This window comes from Neolamprologus multifasciatus, chromosome 14, assembly GCF_963576455.1.
Source record: "Neolamprologus multifasciatus chromosome 14, fNeoMul1.2, whole genome shotgun sequence".
In the NCBI taxonomy this organism is placed as follows: domain Eukaryota; kingdom Metazoa; phylum Chordata; class Actinopteri; order Cichliformes; family Cichlidae; genus Neolamprologus; species Neolamprologus multifasciatus.
In genome coordinates this window covers 25,903,779-25,918,350 of record NC_140452.1, presented here as the reverse complement: position 1 = coordinate 25,918,350, position 14,572 = coordinate 25,903,779, and the positions used below count along the sequence as shown (strand labels likewise).

The window sequence follows — 14,572 nt, the reverse complement described above, 5'->3', positions numbered from 1 at the left end:
CTGAGAAACAATATGAAAATCTGTTTCTACTCGATAAAGTTGCATACATTATAATTTTGTATAAAAAATCAACTAGTTTTTTGGACATGTACGTCAGTTCCGTAAATAATAACGCTATTTTATCAAATCTGACAGCATATACGTAAAACTTTAACCCTTCACAGACGTTATTAGAATAAATAATAATAATAATAATAAAATACACAAACCAGGAAATGTCAAATCAGATAACACTAAAGCCACAAATGCATGTGTCCCTTATGTAGAAAATATTTCAGAAGCTGATTTTTGTTTCTGTCCAAGATCTATGTTCAGATTTTCATTGGGAGTAAGCAGGATTACAAATCAGTATATCAGAGACACAGCTCAGGTTGAGCGCTTTGGAGACAGAAATCAGACATGCAAGGCTGACATGGTTTGGACATTTGGAGAAGTGGGATAGTGGATATACTGGAGAAAGGATATTGGATATCGAGCTTCCGGGCAGGAGGAAAAGAGGAAGACCACAGAGAAGGTTTGTGGATGTAGTGATGGAGGATATACAGACTGATGGGGTAACAGAAGAGGATGCTAGATATAGGGCGAGATGGAGGATGATGATCTGTCATGAGGAACCCTAAAAGGGAGCAGCCAAAAGAAGACTGACAATTACCCAGGCTCTAAGTAAACATTTTTATGCATAAATGGTGTTTGGGATTTTAAATATAGCAAAATTTGTGCAGCACAGCCCACACTCCATAAAATTCAAATACAATAGAAAGGATGAGTCCAGACAAAGTGATGCGTTTCAAGAAGCAGCTGTATTCGACTATAAAGGCATTTCTAATCCAGTGTCTCTAAGCTGTTTTCTTTATATTTCAGTGTAAAAAGCCTAGACTCTATTAGAAAAAAGAAAGTAAACAAAAACAACAACAAAACAACATTTCATTAGAAAACAAATCATTGAAAAAAAAGATAATGAAATTCCCATTCACCAGTCATTTCAATTAAAATAGAAACACCTTTTTCGCTAACATTTCCCTCAAAACAAATATATATTTTTCCATATATATATATTTATATATTTATTCTCAAGGCAGTTGGTCATGGCCAAATTAATTGACCTCATCATGGCCATTTTTCATGTTTCAAAATTAGAAAACGGATCTAGAAGGGAAAAAAAACAACAAAACAAAGAAAGAAATATAACAACAAGCGGAAGCACGGTGGACAGCAGGAGCGCCACACTGGCCAATGAATAAGGTCTCATTTTAAGTGAGAGGGAATAGTCTATCAAGGCGGTGTGGCACACACACACACACACATCCTCTGGAACAAGTGCAATGCAAAGAGAATAAGTTTCTCACATCATAAAACTACAACACACTCCTCTTTCACAGCACTCTGGTTGAACATTAGCTTCCCTTTGCTTGTCTCCTCTTCCTCTAGTATCTCTGTGCAGCAGGAGTGTGAAGGCTTTCGTTGTGCCGCTTTAGTTCTTAGTCTTTGGCGGGAGCTTAAAGTCCACTTGACTGAGATATGCTGCAGTATTAAAGAAGATGGCTTCACTGTTTCGTTTGATTTTTTTTCCCTCTCCACATCCAGCTGCCACACAGACTAGCAGAAGTCTCAACATTTTCATGGCAACTGAGAAAGGGAGAAAATGATCCCAGCATGCCAGCCTCTTGCTATTACAGTAGAAAATATGACTAATACAGTGTGCCTGAATACTGAAGACTTCTCTACCAGGAAAAATGGTGCATCTGATAGCAGAAGGAGAGGACACAAGCAGCAGGGGTTCTGCAACAAAGAGGGGTTAGAGATGGCAAACTTGCAAGAGCAACTCTGGCGGTAGTTAAGTGCTCTGAAATGATTCAGATGAACGGGACACAAAAAGGGCACAACGGGACGGCTGAGCGGGAAGAGATGGTACAGATGGGGACATCACCGCTGCAATAAAAGCAAGTGATGGTCAAAAAGTGCCAAATGGCGACTTGAGGAGGTTCCCTGGGTTACCATTAAGATGAAGTGAATATGCATGTTGTACAGTAAGCACATATGCTCATGTGTTTGTGTAAGAGAGAGAGAAGAGAAAATGTGTAGAAGATAAAGAGAAATCCCTGGGCTACATGAGAGGGTGACGTGGAGGAAAGGCCTCAGCGGACCTCGGTCAGCTCCACCCATCGCATCCCTCCGTTACACCTGACGCTCAGCAGAACTATGTGCTTCTCTTCTGAAGCTCCTGAATAAAGGCTGTGGAAGCAAAGAGAAACACAGTAAGTACACAAAGTAGCTGATACTGGAGCAAAATTAAAGTTTTTTTTAAAGGTGTAATCTAACCTCCAATAATTTCCTCTTTGACTTTTTGTAGTTCTTTCCGCACTTCCTCCAAGATCTCCTGCAGAAAAATAGGACAAACCGTTAGCCATGGCAATACATTTGTGATTTAGGGGAAAAAAATGTTTATTTGCAGTAACCAGGTGACGTGAAATCTCCATATACATACAACATATTTTTCTGACTTGTGGCAGAACACAATGCATTGGTGTTGACCAGAAAAATGTAGGTTTCACTAAACCTCTGTCAGGATCATGTTTCACGCATGAAACCTATAACATTGTTGGCTTTATCAACTGGACTGAATTCTGTCATTTAGGCATGGGTTATTTTATGGAAATCTGCAAACACAATGACGATCCACATTACCTGCAGTTTGCTTGCAAGATTTAACAGTACAACAGTGACATAATGCATGAGGTCAGACTGTCTTTTTGCATGGCAGCTTTATTTTGATAGATGCTTTGATAACTAAAGAGGCCACTTCCTATGTGTAGCTATGGGAACAAACATCCCACACATCAGATTAGAAATAACAGGAGCTTGTGAAGTATGATTACATACACCACATCTGTGATAAGATCCGGACTGATCCTGTCCCAAGCTGGGAATGTAATTATTGTCAGTAGTTAATATTATTGCTGTTGTGCCAGCTGCATAAACGCACACCAACCGGTTTGTGACACACTCAACAACACACTCCTGGAAACAGCTGGAAGCTACAAACTAACTTCATCTCCTATAGTAAAATCTATGCCTATCGTGATTACTGGTGAATGTCATTACATTGTCCCGTCACAGACTTTGTATTTTATAATTATTTGGATCTATAACAGAACAATGTGAGAGGTGGAAAAAACAAAATAGGTGTGTTTCAGGTTTTAGTCCTATTGGCACACGTGTACAAAATGAAGCACATTAACATACAGTCTGCCTTTAAAAACATTTGTGAAAGAATGAGTCGTTGTGATGTAAAAGGCTGCCACCATTGCAATAAGTGAGTTTGTGAAATGTCTTCTCTTCTAGACATTCCACGTTCAAGTGATATTATTGCAAAGTGGAAGTAACCCACAGCAACTCAGCAGTGAAGTAGCAGACCATGTGAAGCTACAGAGTTACTGAGTTCCAAACCTCTGACTTTAACATCAGCACAGAGAGCTGTGCACTGGGAGCTTCCATGGCTGAGCAGCTCCTACAATGTGGAAGTGGCTCAGCACTTTTGTCCATTTAGTCTACACGAATCGATTTTGAATTCAGTTTTTCACTAAGAAGGAAGCAGGAGTTTCTGCTGGTTAGACGATGAAATAGAATAAAAGTGGGTTTTTAAACGCCATAAATTTCAGTGTCATTCATCTTTGTTAATCAAAGGCTACCTAAGCTTACTAAGTCAGAGCAAGGTTCAACAGTCTGAGACTGCCATTGTCAAACTGCTGTCAAAAAGTGACCTCAAGCCAGCGTATTCAGATGGAGCCAGATTCATGCAAAACAAAACGAGTATCAGAAGCTTTAGAGAAATCAGCTTTCTCATTTACATAACAAAAATTCAGATCCAAACATTCAAGTGTGGCTGTTTTGGCCAAGAACTGATGACTGCTGGGTCGATGAGCATATTTACCTGTTTCATTTTCTCTAAATCTGAGTCATCGGCTCCACTTGCTTCATTATTATTGCTTGCAGCCTTTGCCCTGTAACAAAACATGAAACAGACATGCAAATATTTCATGTTTATCTTTCCACAAAACAGGTGCAACATATTAATCAAGTGCACTGCCACAGTATAGAGCAAATGAAGGACCAGTGAATGGAAGAATGTAGAAATGAAATGAAGGTAAACCTATGTAAACTCATTAACCTATCTTTCTGAAGCTCAAGGATGCTGACGAGGTACAAATAAATGCCTGATATTAACTGATCTAGCTAGCACAGGTTTCAGAGTAGTGTATGGCTCTGTTAGGACCTTTTACCACAAAAACTACATGTACGTTCTTGAACTACAACATAGAGACAAACAAAGCCATCAAAGATGTCAGAGAGGACAGTGCCAACCCCAGCTGAGAGAAGTGACTTGAAAATAAGCATGAATCATAGACCCAGGCTCCCATCTTATTAGTCAGTTTTCAGAGATGGCACACTTAGCTGCTACATCTACGGGTAGCTTGGGTGCACGCCATTCTCCCATCCATTAGATGGTGCTATCAACTGTAAAATATGCTACCCCAGCATGAAGATTTGAGAGGGAAGAATAAAGGAAGGGGTGCTAAAGGTCATGAATTAATGGGGCACATGTATACCTGGGAACTTGGGACAATGAGGAAGTGGAGTCCATGCTCTTGGGGATGGAGTTATTCCTGTTAGTGAGACACACACACACTCTCGCTCTTAAAATGAAAATGGACCACATTCGCACACACGCACAAAAAACTCGCTTTTGTGCAAAGACGCAGGCGTGGACACAAAAATGTGCGCACACTGGTGAACGGGGTGAACCGACACATGGGACACCTGGAGGTGACAGATTTACTGCAGGGAAATAACTGCGTCTTGGCTCACCTGATCATAGAAGGTTTCTCCCAAGGTCTTCTGACGGCATCTGAAAAAGAAAATGTATGAAAACACGAGTTGTTAATCTTCACTCATATCAGTATATCAGAATGAACGTAGGTGGCATGCTACAGACAAAACTGTTCAGTTCTCACCACTTTGACTTGGAGACTCTGACTCATCCTGTAGAGAGGAGGGAAAAAAAAAAACATGGAGACTTCTCTTAACAGTGAGTCATCCTCAGCCTTGAGTGGTTGGTTACATGTAAAAACACTCTACATTTGTCTGGTGTTACATAAAGGGAACCGATTATGCTTCTCTTTACTTTCTGGCATGTCTATATTGTTATGTTACGACGATACTGGTGTCAAATGATGACATCATATCTGTAAGTGTGAGTCGAAAACTCAGGCTTCAACCGTTTAATCTACTCTTGGCAATGTTTAAAAACCTGCCAACGTGAGCACAGAAACCCCACCCACCTGCTGTTTAAATGTTTTATTTACGAGGGGCAACCAATCAGGACAAAGCTGGCTTACAGGTGAGAGCGTGGATATCAATAGCTAGTAGTAACGGCTTGTTTTATATATTGAATGAACTATGGGGCTGGGTTGAGGCTCACTGTAAGATAAATAAGGGTTCTCCAAAAAGTTGATTCTGTTCATCTGGACGTAGCGTTTTGTGGGAGAAACGTTTCGTCACTCATCCAAGTGACTTCTTCAGTCTCAGCTGACTGCAAGTTTCCCCAATCTTATAAACAGTACATTTGCATAATGACTGAAACCAGCCCACTGAAGGAACAATGGACTGGGAGGTCAGTTCCTTAATTTTAATTTTGCAAATTCTCATGACCATTGATCAACAACCACTGACCAAAACCCACTGATCAATGGCCATGAGTACCATTCACAGAGAGTAGGGGAATGGCTGCAATTACAGCATTGTAAGATGGCGAAAGATGTACCCTTAGGCCCCCTCCTCGATTCAGAGATGGTCTTTCCCTTTTCACGTAAATGGCCCCCTTGACTCCTTGGCTCAAACCAGCGTTCCTCCCTGTCCAAGATGTGTACTTCCTCATCCTTGAAAGAGTGTCCACTGGCCTGTAGGTGTGAATAGACTGCAGAGTCCTGGCCTGACGAGGTAGCTCTTCTGTGTTGTGCCATCCACTTTGCCAGAGGTTGTTTGGTTTCCCCGATGTATAAATCCTGGCAATCCTCCTGGCACTTAACAGCGTACACTATGTTACTCTGTTTGTGTTGGGGGACCCGATCCTTGGGGTGGACCAGTTTTTGGCGCAGCGTGTTTTGGGGTTTAAAAGCCACAGAGACCCGGTGTTTAGAAAAAATGCGTCTCAACTGCTCCGATACTCCTGACACATATGAGAATTTGCACAATTAAAATTAAGGAACTGATCTCCCAGCCCATTGTTCCTTCAGTGGCTGGTTTCAGTCATTATGCAAATGTACTGTTTATAAGATTTGGGGAAACCTGCAGTCAGCTGAGACTGAAGAAGTCACTTGGATGAGTGACGAAACGTTTCTCCCACAAAACGCTACGTCCAGATGAACAGAATCAACGTTTTGGAGATTTACTTTCCTGGATGATTGAGAATGCATCAAGACATAAATATGGGTTATTTGAACTATAAAGGATGCAAAGCTACTTTAATAAAGTCCAAGAATAAAATTATTATTACAAAAACAATTTGACAAAAAGCCGACCCTTACATTATCTTGTGGTTTCACAGGTGGCTTCTCTCCAGTGTCTGCAGCTTTTCTTCTGATAAAGGAAAATAAAAATACTAAGTTTTAATAATCAAGCAGAAAAACTTGCAAGAGCTGACTGAATATAACGCATGTAATAAATGATTATTGATCAAAAGACAAGTGAAGATTGTAACTACTTAATATAAAACCTTATGTGGCTTCAAACCTGTGGCGTCACCCACCTGCGTGCCAAGATGGCACTCATTTCACCCATCAAACCCCCTCCTCCTCCTCCAATGGATGCGTTGCTGCTGCGGGTGGACTCAGTTCTGGAAACTGGAGCTGGAGTTGGAGGTGCAGGCGGGCCATCATCCTGCTGAGGGCAGCAAATAGCAAAAGCATGGATGGTGGTGTCACAGATCTACATCTCTAAATAACGCTTAGTATTGTGTCAGTACAACAGTGGAATATCCAATTAGAATAATGAGAGAAGCACATGACAGATTGAGTGATTTGTCAATTGTATGCTAATGAGGCCTTTAACAGCAGCTGCAAAGTAACAGTCAAATCTGGCACACACACACACCTTGGATACTTTGCGGAGTTTAGCTCCTGCAAGGGCAGCCGCCAAGCCCCCTCCTGCCCCTCCTCCCCCACCGCCAATGCCATTTCCGCCACCCGAAGTGGGCAGGGGTGGGGCTGGGGGAGGTCCTGTGGGAGGTGGTCCCGGAGGCGGGGGGATGCCAGCTGCTGGAGGAGGGGCAGGAGCTGGAGGAGGGCCAGGGGGTGGAGGAGGAGCCGGTGGAGGAGCGGGGCCTCCAGTGGCCAGTGGAGGAGCTGGAGGGGCTGGAGGAACTGGACAGAGAAGGACCATCGGTTTGCAAAGTATTCAGAGAAGATTCACACCAATGAGAGCATGACGCAGGTGCTTAGATGGCTTCTGTATGATACAGACGGCATGACTGATCTTCTTTATCTAAAACTGTCAAAAGCATAAACAGAGCATAGAGGCAGCACCTAAAGCACTAAAACAGCTCCTGCATCTAAAAATTCCAATTTAACTTAAACAGCTTGATTGATGCTCCATGTCTAGTGGTTTTATATTTTTCTGCTTTGGACAAACCACTTTTAATGTCTGATTTAATTGTGATTTGAATGCTAAATTTTCACTCTGCTGGACACTGGAATTACCAGCAGCATCTTATCTGCTTCCCAATCCTATAAGCACTTGGTTTATCTGGAGGGCATCCAGCAGCATGCTTTTGTACCCGGTGCAGCTGCACCCCCTCTGTGACTGCTTGTGGATACAGACACTCCAAGACCTTGATCAACAATTCTAATATATGATGTCTGATGTCAAGAAAGATGCGGCACCGATGCTGAGAGCACAGTTCTCGACAGTGTTGTGCATGAATCATTTATTATTACGGTTCAGAATTAGGGACAGCCTTCAGATTTTCCATCAACGTTTAAAAACAAAAAAACAAAAATTCAGCCAGTGAAAGAAAAAGTCACAACCTCTGTCTGACACGACCCTGTATCAGTCTTAAAATCCCCTGTTGTTTTTGGTACGCAGAATGAATTCCAGCTTTCCTTTCAGGGCAATCATGTGCTGCACATTTATCTGAGAATAACGCTGAAACAGAACAAAACTGAAGTGTATTAATGTCAAGTGGTGTTATGTTGACCAGCGCAGGTGTTTCCTGACCTGCAGCAGCTTGTCTTTCTCTTTCCAGCCTCTCTCTTTCCTGCCGCTCCCACTCCTGTCTTTCTCTCTCCTGACGCTCCCGTTCCTGCTGTTCCAACCTCTGCTGCTCCAACCTGTGCACAAACAAACAAATCTGTTACATCTGTATGTGAACACAAGTCTGAGACTCAGAAAGCCTTGAATCATTTGCAAATGTCCTGTAGATATCTGAATTATTTATGCACCAACCGCTGTTTCAGGGCAACTTCTAACATTTCAAACAAACACGCAAAAAGAGAGTTTTATAAAATCTAGAGAATTTGGTACAAGGACATGAGGTGAATTTCACTTTTAATTAGTCTATCACTAAAAAGTCCACAGCTGGTCAAAATGATCCAATACGAGTTGCCTCAGTTGGCTACATCTCTCTCCTCTCCCCCAACACATCTGCCACTCATAACAGCTGATTACAGAGCACCACACATACACTGTACACAGTGTACACACACTAAAGCGCAGAGCCACACACATGCCCGTAATCACACATGATGTCAAGCAGCGAGCCGAGGAAAGGGTGAGGGGCGATCGCATTCATGTCTGTTATTCTGCCTCTTTTCACAACTGCTGAACATCATCGATGTTTACAGCTGCAAATATTACCCACAAACACCTGCATCTCTGTTGGACTTTTAAGGTTTTAGAAGCTCCCTGAGCCTCAGCACGCCACTGGATAATGAGACAGCCAGGCAAGCAGCAATGCTGATTATAAAATCCTCCTAGACTGTGATCTTTATCACCTTTTAGTGTAAATAAGATTAAAAGGTTAATGCTTAGTCCATGCGAGTCCAAGTGTCTCGCTGATGGGACAGGCTGATGGAGACATGGCGGGAAAATGTAAGCAGCATCCACTTTACTGTCTTTTTAACCTTTAAACTACACAGGCTGACTAAGGCTTTAACAGCGTCAAGCTAATGCCATCAAATCCTCTGCATATGCGTGTGTGCCCTAACCCTGCCAAGTGGACTACTGCAGAGCCAAAACAGCTTGACTTGCTATTGATTGTTATGCAACTGAACCCAGGAGATTGTTTGCATCAGTTAGAAAACATACACACACAGTAAGCTCGCATAAGAGGTAAACAAAAAAGAATCAGAAAAAATATCTGATTATTAAACAAACAGTTATTTACGACCAAGCTGAAACCTGGAAATGTAATCAGAGTTATCAGCTGAACCAAGCCCAGAAGATATGCAAGCAGAGAAGCAGTAAAATGCAACCAGCGGTGGATTACAACTAGCAAAGTGAAGAAGGCGGACTGCATTTAGCAGAAAGTCTTCAAGGTACCTCCGCTGTTGTTCAAGCTCTTCAGGAGAAGGCCCATTTGACACGGGGCGGGGGAGGGTAGCATAACCTGCCAAAACAGAAAATAGAAAACATTTGTGATGATTACTATAAAGCAATAATTACTGACACGCTCAAGTTTATCCAATCTGTGCTTTTACAGATGTACACACCTTTTGATATCTTTGCTGCTGATACTGTACAAAGTCTGCAGACAGTGTGGACAGCCACGATATGACACACAGGGACCTCAAATGGGTGGTGCCCACTAATCAAGCATTTACAATGCTACATTTTATTAAGTATTTTTCATGGCTCAGCGACACAGGATATACAGAGTATTCATTTAAATAGCCAGCTGTTGTAAATAAGCAGAGGTAAGAACAACGCTGACTATGAATAAGTGCTGAAACTGTTAAAAATGAACACATTTAAAAAACAAAACAAAACAACAAAAGTTCTAATTATGTGACTGTTCGATGAATACCAGGATTCCTTCTGAGGAAATATTCAAACTATTTTCTATTTAACAGGATTGGATGGACACGTGTGGACTGATGTCTAATAAATAATGTGTTTAACTGTTACAGCCACAGTGTAGGACGCAGCTTTATCACAGGTCCTTCATCCCAACAGCGGTCAGACTGTACATTACACACAATAGATACCTACAAAAATAAAAGTTTACTCCCACTGCACTTTATGCACATATGAAAAATATGACAATGACAAATATTTACTGCATATAGCAACAATTTGTAAATAGTAGAAATTACTCTTGCATCATTTTTTTTCCTTATTTAAAAATAAATAAATACAGTGCTGCCGTAACATGTGAATTCCCCTAGTGTGGAATTAATAAAGTCTACGTCTAAATGACAAAATGTGATCTGAGTGAGTAATTTTCATGCATTTACACCAACCCTGTGCACAACCGCAGCCAGCACAGCAGCACAAGGCCAAACAAATAATTTTTTTCACTCAGACAACAGGACGGACCTTCCCAGCACGTCTTATTTTCCATTCTCCCACCAATTTGTTTGTCTTGATGATTCATTTTTGCTTTTAAATTCACTTCTCGGGAAATCTCTTCCTTTAATGTTCTGAGAGAAATGTATCTGCAGTAACTGAGTATCAGGACTAATAATCAGGCTATATTATTTGACCTTTTTATATCTACCCAGCTACCCTGTTTGTTGTACATCACTGTGAATCATACTCATCACTTGAAGGAAGCTTGTTAGCAAAGTGTTTCACGCGTTCCAGGGTGGTGTTAGTATCAGCTCAATCACGTGCCTGTTTTCTCTAACTGATTGACAAGAAACACATATGTAACCTCTGTGTGGTGTTAGTATAATGTTTACCATGTACTGGCTGATAAGTTACCACAAAACAGGAAGTTGTAAGGTTGGGATGTTTTCATTCGTACAGTATCAAATCTGTAAAGTCATAAGCAAAGTCCATGGAGTAGCTACAGATGCTAATTTACCTGCGTCTGCCATGGAGTTGAGGACCTCCAGAGCGTGGCTCATGCCATTGGCAAATAAAGCAGCATCCTCCTTGCTGCCAAAGTTGAGTCCCCAAACTTGTCGGGCATCCCGCCACTGGTGAAAATTAGGTGTGGCCTGATTATACTTGAGGCCTCTAACGATTGGACAGTTTATAACAACCTGAGGAGAAGAAAGAGAGCAGAGGAGCAAAGTCGTTTAAAAATAAATTATATTTTCAAAACAACTTCTAAAATCTCCACAACCTAATATCCCTGCTTATGCATAACACGACTGTATCTGCTCAAATATTTGTGGACTATGCTGGTACAGATTCCAACCACCAGGTGGTGTGAAGCTTATGGAGCTGGGGAAAAATGTTCTGGGTTTGAGTGTTTGCCTGAATGTGCTGACATGCCATTTCACTATTTGTTTAACAGCCTCTGGATTCCACAGAGGAGAGGGGAGGATAGGCGACCCTGTCAGGGGGGCAGCATGCACTGAATGTAAGGGTAGCAAGTTCATCTGCCACTGTAGACATCATCATCATCATTAAAAATAAACAAATAAAACTTCAGTCTTAAATAGAAAGGTAGTGTGTAGATGCAAAGAGAATTGCATCACGAATCAGGATAAAAAGAACCAAGTAAAACCTGTGGCATGATGAAAAGCCTTAATGCCGCAGGTTCCACTTGTGCTTTTTAACTTGTCTTAAATCACACCAGGATGCCTAAAACAAGCGTGACACCACAAAGACACTTCTAAAGACACCACAGGCACAAGAAAAAAGAAAGAGGAGAACATGAAAAGGAGAAAGAGAAAATTCTCATTTTCTTCCTGCTGCTCTCATTAACCACAAGCCTAAACTCACTTGGATGTTTCCGTCAGACACAAATATAGAGTTCTTACTGGGTATCAAACTACGTCCTAAATTGTCACAGGAAATGGCTGAACAGGCTAACTATCTCACAGGAAACATCTTCCACTTTAAGACACGTCTCTGGGGAACACTTCAGAGTGCTGAATGTTTAAAGAAGGGGAGAGAGAGACACTAAGACGGGCGTATCAAGAATAGACGCACCCAAACCCTGCTTTGTAACATGGAATCAGCTCACCTTTATCAGCTGTGGAGTCATAATCTGGTGATAACCACAAAGATACGCCTTCATTATCCTCTGCTTTGAGCACTCAAAACTGAAGGACTTTCCTACATGTTATGCCAAAGGCATGCTGACAATGCACAAAAAACAGCTTTGCATGTTCGTGTGCACCTCTCGCAAACTGACAGTAATCAAAAGCATGAATGTGGTGGAAGTGCTCTTGCTTAAGACAACAGTCGATTCAAAGCTCAGCTCAGCAAAATCTGTAAGATTAAAAGCACTGAAAGGAATTAAAACACAGGCTTAAAGATAAATAAGGTAACCCAAGGCCTGTTTATCAGTGTAGTTAAGAGCAGCAAGTGTTTGGATAAACGGCTGCAAACGGTGTGAAGCAGTGATCATGCTCCACACGCTAACTTAACGGATTCCCTGCTCCACCTTTCATCAGGTTTCATTAATTCATTCTGTGCCTAAAAGTAAATACTTCTGTCTGCTAGGTTCATGCGATCATATTTGCATCAGTGTATATAAAATCATGAAAATTCATAGAGGGTTTCTAAAACAGTGGCTCCCCACAGAAGCCAGTATGCTTGCTCCACCCCTCCCCCTTTCTGTCTCTCTCTTTCTCTCACAGACACACACACACAGACATCAGAGAGAAACTATGAGGAAACTAGTTAGACCATACACTGACCGGCCACTAAGTACACGTGATCAATTGCTCATTAATGCTAATATCTAGTCAGCCAATCTCATGGCAGCAACTCATGTACACATGGTCAAGACGACCTGCTGAAGATCAACCCAAGCATCACAATGAGGAAGAAAGGTGATTTAACTGATTATAAATGTGGCATGATAGTTGGTGCCGCACAGACTGGCCGGAGTATTTCAGAAAGCTCATGTGCTGGGATTTTCCCCACACAGCCATTTATGGGGTTTACAAAGCACGGTCTGAAAGAGAAAATGTCCAGCGAGGGGCAGTTCTCTACAAGATGTCAGAGGTCAAAGGAGCAGAGCCAGAGTGCTTTGAACTGATAGGAAGCCTGTCTAAAGAGCCATTTATTACAACCAAGGTATGCAGAGAAGCATCTCTAAACCATTGAAGCAGATGGGTTAGAGCAGATGACTGCACCAGGTGCCACCTCTGTCAGCTAAGAACAGGAAACTGAGGCTACAGTTCACACAGGCTAAAATTGGACAACAGAATATTGGAAAAATGTCATCTGATCCGATCTTAGGTCTCAGTGGCAAAAACAACATGAAAGACTGGATCCATCCCGTCTTGTAGAGCACCTTTGGGATGTGGTGGAACAGATGAAACCCATCATGGATGTGCATCCAACAAATCTGAAGCAACTGTGTGATGAGATCAAGTTAGCATGGACCAAAAAAATCTGAAGAATGTTTCCAGCACTTTGTTGAATCTGTGTCATGAAGAATTATGGTAGTTCTGAAGGCAAAAGAGTTTGTATACTAGCCAGGTGTACCCAATAAAGTGGCCAGTGAGTGTAAATAACTGCAACATAAGGTAGAGTCTACAACTGCTCTGCAACCAAACAAGGGGACAGAAAATAGGTTTGGTTGTGATTTATTATCCTTCCTGTGGCTTCTTCGATGGGCAGAGGGTTTAGGGGGGAGGGACATAAACAGCACAGTGGTAGACGATGTAAAAATGCTCTCAAGTGCTTCTAATAAAACTATACTTACAGTAAATACTCTTCATATAACAAACAGATACAGTTTAGGGTATCATTTACAATGATGTCAATGAATGGGCACTTACAAAACCCAGTATTCTCACTCTTGCTTACTCAGACACCTTTAAACAACACAGACGCCCACAGGCCACATGACAGACACTACACACATCTCACAAAGCCAGACACTATGCTAAGCCTACATAAAGCTGGCAGATGTACCTGCTGATCTGTCTGCATCTTGCGTCCCACTACCCTAAAGGCATTGTTGCTTGGGTTGTGATAGATCTGGACCCTGCTGAAGGTTTGGGGTCCAGTGCCCGCAGGAAGCCACTTCTTATTGCCATCGTCATAGATCATCACAGTGGCCCGAGCCTGGCAAATACTTGATTCACTGAAAAACAGAGCACAAAGAAGAAATCATCAACATTAGTTTACAGCATAGCTTAGTTGACTCTTTAAAGTCTAAATAATCTACTTTTCTCTGACTAGTACTCAGGCTTGTACTACCACGAGTTCAGCATTTCAAAGGGATCTTTCTGTTAACTTCATTTACCCTTATAGCCACACAAAACTGGTTATCGACTCAGTAACCCAAGGTTCTAGTTACAAATAGGTTCACAGGAAGGAGTGGCGCTAGCAGCATCTGGCTAATCACGAACACAGTGTATTGGCAGCATAGGAATAGCAAAGT

The 14,572-nt window shown here is 41.8% G+C and overlaps 1 protein-coding gene across 4 annotated transcripts in view; it reads right to left on the bottom strand.

Moving 5' to 3' along the window:
- Positions 1-1,668: 1,668 nt before the first annotated feature.
- vaspb (vasodilator stimulated phosphoprotein b) overlaps positions 1,669-14,572 on the bottom strand; it is a 31,929-nt gene continuing 19,025 nt past the window's right edge. Inside the window, exons 2-14 of one of the 4 annotated variants that reach the window (XM_085184249.1) lie at positions 14,101-14,272; positions 11,081-11,261; positions 9,595-9,661; positions 8,272-8,384; positions 7,150-7,418; positions 6,806-6,936; positions 6,585-6,636; positions 5,013-5,040; positions 4,867-4,906; positions 4,608-4,664; positions 3,932-4,001; positions 2,320-2,377; positions 1,669-2,232 (exon numbers count right to left, since the gene is read on the bottom strand). In XM_085184249.1, coding sequence (XP_085040375.1) covers positions 2,198-2,232; positions 2,320-2,377; positions 3,932-4,001; positions 4,608-4,664; positions 4,867-4,906; positions 5,013-5,040; positions 6,585-6,636; positions 6,806-6,936; positions 7,150-7,418; positions 8,272-8,384; positions 9,595-9,661; positions 11,081-11,261; positions 14,101-14,272 — 1,273 coding nt within the window. In that variant the 3' untranslated portion in view covers positions 1,669-2,197. Of the gene's footprint in view, positions 2,233-2,319; positions 2,378-3,931; positions 4,002-4,607; positions 4,665-4,866; positions 4,907-5,012; positions 5,041-6,584; positions 6,637-6,805; positions 6,940-7,149; positions 7,419-8,271; positions 8,385-9,594; positions 9,662-11,080; positions 11,262-14,100; positions 14,273-14,572 lie in introns of all 4 variants that reach the window. The other 3 variants (XM_085184250.1, XM_085184248.1, XM_085184251.1) reach the window with 3 other exon arrangements.